Here is a 5,330-nt window from a genome sequence, read left to right as displayed (position 1 = left end):
GGTTCCTTTGCGGAGGATGAGGGCGATGGAGGAGAGAACTTGCACGGGCACCTGCTTGCCTGCTCCAGCGCCGGGGGAGGTCGCGAGCAGCAACAGCTGGCCGATGGCCATCACGGGCGCGGCGGCGGCGGCGAGTGCCCGGAGCACTCTGTATCCTTTCCCTTTTGCGCTTCCTGAATATGGGCCGCATCGATTCTATGGGCCAACGCAAGAATTGGACGGCTTCCGTGTTTGTTTCGGCGTGCCGTTGCATGCCCAACGGACGTCATCGGCCGTAGGTACCGTCCCTCTGCTGTCTATCGTTATATGCTAGAGGAACTGGTTCCAGGACCTCCTAACCCTAGCGGAGCGTTCCCCGACTGCCCACTCGCGGCCGCACCTGCGCCGGGGCGCCGCACAAACACAAAACCCTACATCTCGACATCTCGCAGTCCGGTGGCAGCGACAAGCTAGTCTTGCGGGCGTACGTCGGCGGCGTCACGGTTGACGGCGACTCCGGCCTGCGGGGTGGTCGGGGACGCGTCTTACGACTAGCTAGTGATTCATCGAGGGGAAGTTGCGCGATGTAAGCGTCTGTTTACTCATTTGCTCACTGTTATAGTTGCAATTGCTCACGGATCTGTTCCAGTTGAGTTATACTCTACATCCAACCTGAGTTGGTTATGCTTGGATTGTTGCTTGTACGATGTGTTGGCCTAATTAAAATCACATGTACATGTTGTCTACGAGTAATGTTTATCCATCATACTCCCTCACATCTCAGAACCATCAGAGATTTTTGGTTGCGGTTTATATTTTCTAAAATAACCTTTAAGCTAACAACCATGCATATGTTCTGTTTTTTTTTTCTATAGGGAAATTCAGACATCACAGATTTTGGATGGGGCTTGTTACGATCTGTAGCTTAACTTTAAGCTAACATCCACCTACATACGTTACAGCTTTTTCCTACAGCAAAATTCCGAATTCTCTTCTTTCTAACCATGTATGAATGTGGCCAGTTAAATAACTTTGTTTAGACTTGCCCACTTCATATTGGTTTGGTTGCTTTCTGTTATGTTTAGATTTTTTTTTTGGTGCTGTGCCCTTTCTGTCAATCTTAGCTGGCTGCTAGGAACTTGCTACCTGTGTTGTCACTTCTTCATTGCCAATTTGCCATACAACACCAAGTTTTGGATAGATTTGAGCCTTTTTACATTTATATGCAACGAATCAGGTCAATCTAGTACTGATTTTGAGCACATGCTTCGCCATTGTGTTATTGTTGATAGTATTATCAATGAACCTAATACCTTAAGGTTGACAAGGTGCTTCATTGTTTTGATTTCCATTTTTTTTTGGGAGGGGGGGGGGGGTATTATAAGCTTACAGAAGGGTCTTAGTTACTGTACTAAGCATTTGCATTTTTTTTTCTGCTTCAGGACTGCAAAGACCCTGCGGAACAAGGGGGGGACTACTGATTACACAAAAGGTGTGAGCAGGGAGCAGAGAGCCATAAACAGAAGGAACAAACTGGAGTCGTCACTAGTTTCAAGTGGGATTAAGTACCCAAAATCTTGTTCTGACAAGAGAGCCTGGAAGCGCATGAAAAAAGAGAGGTTCGAATGTGAGTAGTTGATTTGAATTTGCTGGTTCTTTCTTTTGTGGCCCATATTGCTCTAGCAAAGCACTCACTCAGTTGTGGTGTATCATATTTATTAATCAGATCGAAAGGCTCATGAGGCATTTCGTAAATTTGAGGAGAATCAACGTGCTATTGCTGTGCAACGATTCGGTGAACCTTTTCGTGATAGAGAAGTTTCAAACATTGCTTTTGAGGAGAAGTCATTTGGTGAAATAGTCAAACCTGGTCAAATAACTTATCCAATCAGTACTAATTATGTTGTGGATTTGTCTTCCTTGGTCGTCTCGCTCGCTTTGTTTGATGGTGATTGTGCTACTATACTTTGCAATTTTCCTAAATTGCATTTAATCACCACTTGACATTTAAATCATGATATTGTCCAGGAGATAAGATGTTATTTGCATGCTCGGGCATACCTTTACCTCACGGAAGAACTAGAGAAAGCCTAACAACATTTGTGACATCAGCACATTTGGTTAGACAATTCAACGAGAATAGAAATAAAGATGATAAGTTGAGGGTTGGTGCTGCTAATCATTGTGTTCCTTGATTTTTCTTTGTATATTCAAGCTAACTGTGAACATTCTGAGCTTGTGCTTGTGTGCTGCTTTTATTTCTGTAGGTTGCAGTGCGCCTTCCTAATAATAGAACTACCGATGGGTTCTTAGGACTATATGATAAAGACATTGCTATCGTCACATGCTATGGCTTCCTAGGAGTCCGTCCTATAGATCTGGATCTTATGGCAACACCTTCACCTGGTGATAGTGTGCAAGCTGCTGGGCGTGCCTTCAACTCTGGCAGTTTGATGGCCATGCGTGGATCTCTGTATGAGAAACGCCACCTTCAAAACCTGGACCACCTCAACACCTGGGGTTCTGATAGTCAAGATATCTCTAAGGTATACTGTCGATTTATTTATTTATAACTTTGTGGCATGATGGAAAACATGGAACACGTAATTGCCTTATGTTATTGCTGGTCTAAAGGATCACCGTGTGCATTGAAGTAAATCTTTTCCAAACCTACCACTTTGCCTTTTGTTCTAGGCTGTACTTGGAGGGCCACTTCTGGGGTGCGATAATAAAATTCTTGGGATAAACTTAGATATTTGTGACCCTGGTGATGCAAATTTGAGATGCACATTCCTATCAATGGACTTACTTTGCAAACGCTTGAAGCATTTTCAGATAATCAAGTATGTCTTCTACACTTATAGTATTTATGAACTATTTCTTCAGTTAACCTGATTCATATTTGTTCCAAACCCTCTCTCCTAATCCACTTCCTGTTTAAGGTAAGCCATTTTTACTAGCAGCATTGGAGACTTAGGAGTTTTCACATGGTAACCTTTGGTTTGAAAATAATTTGGTTCTTCTTACCCCCTCTCTACTGAAACCAGTTCCATTGCCAGATCTTATGATGCTAACTTAGTGCCCCTGCTTAATGTTTTGGTCTAAATTAGGAAGAATTAAACAATTCTTTGTGGCAATATGGACAATGCAACTTGTATTTGTGACATGAATATGCTCAATCCTCTCATCTTTTGTTGAATATTTATGCCTGATTCCAAGTCATTATTTCATACCTTTAATTCTTTCACAAGACAAGATTAGATTCATGTGTTGGTATGATTGGATTTTTTTTCCCTGTGTAGTTCCTGTGTTTTATTTTTGTCATAACAAGTCAACTATGTTTTATTGCAGTCCTAAAAAACTACACTTCCGTGGATATACGTTGCCTAAACATGTATCAAGCGTAGTTCCTTCAGGTGTGAACAATACTGCAAGTCATCTTCTAAAATGTTGCCTATGTATCATTGTGCGCAGAATACTATGTTACCAGTATCACACATATCATCTGAGGACTAATAATGATCTCAATATTGCATCAGGGTTTATGCAAACTATTTGCAGGTTAAAGTCCTGTGGTTATCCCATTCCACCACCTCTTGTGCTCGAATGTAAGTGTTGCTTTTGATATTGCTGTCATCTCCCTTTTGCTTTTTTGTAGTTCACTTCTGATCTTCGTTCTTTAACTAGTCAATGGGCAATTGCTTAATCATTTTGAAGAATGCTTTGGTGAATTACTTCCTTGGAAAGGGTATCCCTATCATCAAACACCCCGTGGCTCTGGGGAGCGTGTCTGGAATCAACTTCCGAAAGAAATTGTGACAGATGTATCCCGTCGTGTTGTCTCACTTGCTTCATTCAATGGTGATTTTTCCAGCTATGTGCTCCTTACTTTTCTGTGCTAGTATTTTATCTTCACTAACTAATGAGTAAACTTATAATGTGTAGGGTATGTGAGATCTTTTGCATGCACAGGCTTGCTTATAAAGTGGCATGGAAGCAAAGCTAAGCACACTGTCATCCTGACTTCAGCCAGTTTGGTTAGAGGTCGTTGTAATGAGGATAGCATTGATAATAGCTTGACGGTCGGTGCTCCTTAGTCCTTATCATTACTTTTGGTCTTTTAAGTTTAATGATGGTTTGCTGAGCTTTCTCATTGCAGATTGAGGTGTTTCTCCCACCGAATCAACGTGCTGGTGGGACATTGGAATTTTATAATTTAGACTATAACATTGCTATTGTCAGTCTCAAGAAGAATTTCAGTGCTATTCGTCCGGACGACATCTTCATTGAAAGTGCACAAAACTCATCTAAAAAGGTTGTAGCTATAGGGCGTGATGCTAAATTTGGTATATTAATGGCCGCAAGTGGTGAAGCGAAGCGTGGAAACAGGGGTTGCAAACTTGATTGCAAAGATGTTCAGGTGTCTACTTGTAAAATCAAGAAGGTACTGTCGTCAGTCTCTCTTACTGTTCTTTTATATGGTAACCAGTTTAATCATATTGCATCTACTGAACTTATCAGGAATTACAAGTTTTCCAGTAACCTTGGGCCTTTTTCCTTTTTTAAAAAAAAACTAGGCTGGGATTGGAGGCCCGCTTATTAATCTTAATGGGAGTTTTGTTGGCATGAACTTCTACGATGGAAGCGGTGTAACTCCTTTCTTACCAAGGCACAAGATTGTTGAAGTTCTAAGTGGAGTGAATTCTTTACCATCAGAATGGTATTATTTTCATCTCAATGCTAACTGGTAGGCATGGCACTTATTTTATGAACGTTGACTGAAAAAAAATTATGTTTGATGACAGTGGATATAACCATCCTATACCTGTCAATGTTGGTGGTGGGACAAAGAATGGGATACAGAAAAACAGGTATTTCTTTCTGTTTCGCATTGCCACTTGTTTCTGTCTGCTTAGACTGTTTTATTCAGCAACCAACTTACATTGGGACAAAAACATATTGGATGATAGGTGGCCAGTGCCTGAGCCATATTGGTATCATGGCTCACTTGATGTGAACATTCGTGATCATCTAGGCGGCAAGCATATTGGGCGGCGTCTTCAGTAGACATCACACTGCTGGAGTATCTAATTGACCTTGTTCTGCTCATCTAGCTAGTATCTAACAAACTTTTGGTGCAGTTGCCGTGCTGTTTATATCTTACTAGTATTTGACAGACCTGTCTAGGATATATATGCAAGGTAGACTTGTGTTATTGTTGGGTTATTTATATATGTGACTTCGACTCTTGTAACTTACAAGTTGGTTCAAGGCTCTCATGGACCTTGTTATGCTCATCTAGCTAGTATCCAACAGACCTTTTGGTGCTGTCGCTGTGCTTTTTATCATAC

At 41.5% G+C, this 5,330-nt stretch overlaps 1 protein-coding gene across 1 annotated transcript; it reads left to right on the top strand.

Moving 5' to 3' along the window:
• The first annotated feature begins 352 nt into the window (after positions 1-352).
• On the top strand, positions 353-3,831 carry LOC101759616. Its single transcript, XM_022827050.1, has 8 exons — positions 353-565; positions 1,422-1,606; positions 1,706-1,927; positions 2,008-2,144; positions 2,247-2,525; positions 2,674-3,395; positions 3,519-3,587; positions 3,697-3,831. Coding segments are annotated over exons 1-6 (1,026 nt in total). The 5' UTR covers positions 353-563; the 3' UTR covers positions 2,875-3,395; positions 3,519-3,587; positions 3,697-3,831.
• Positions 3,832-5,330: the final 1,499 nt, after the last annotated feature.

This window comes from Setaria italica, chromosome V (assembly GCF_000263155.2).
Source record: "Setaria italica strain Yugu1 chromosome V, Setaria_italica_v2.0, whole genome shotgun sequence".
NCBI classification, from domain to species: domain Eukaryota; kingdom Viridiplantae; phylum Streptophyta; class Magnoliopsida; order Poales; family Poaceae; genus Setaria; species Setaria italica.
Note: the sequence above shows the minus strand (reverse complement) of the source record. Positions and strands in the feature narration are given on the sequence as shown.

Bases quoted from the DNA above. Each gene is read 5' to 3' on its own strand.
- LOC101759616 (XM_022827050.1), top strand. The intron at 1,928-2,007 runs GTGATTGTGCTA...GATATTGTCCAG, and splicing joins CTCGCTCGCTTTGTTTGATG to GAGATAAGATGTTATTTGCA. The intron at 2,526-2,673 runs GTATACTGTCGA...CTTTTGTTCTAG, and splicing joins ATAGTCAAGATATCTCTAAG to GCTGTACTTGGAGGGCCACT.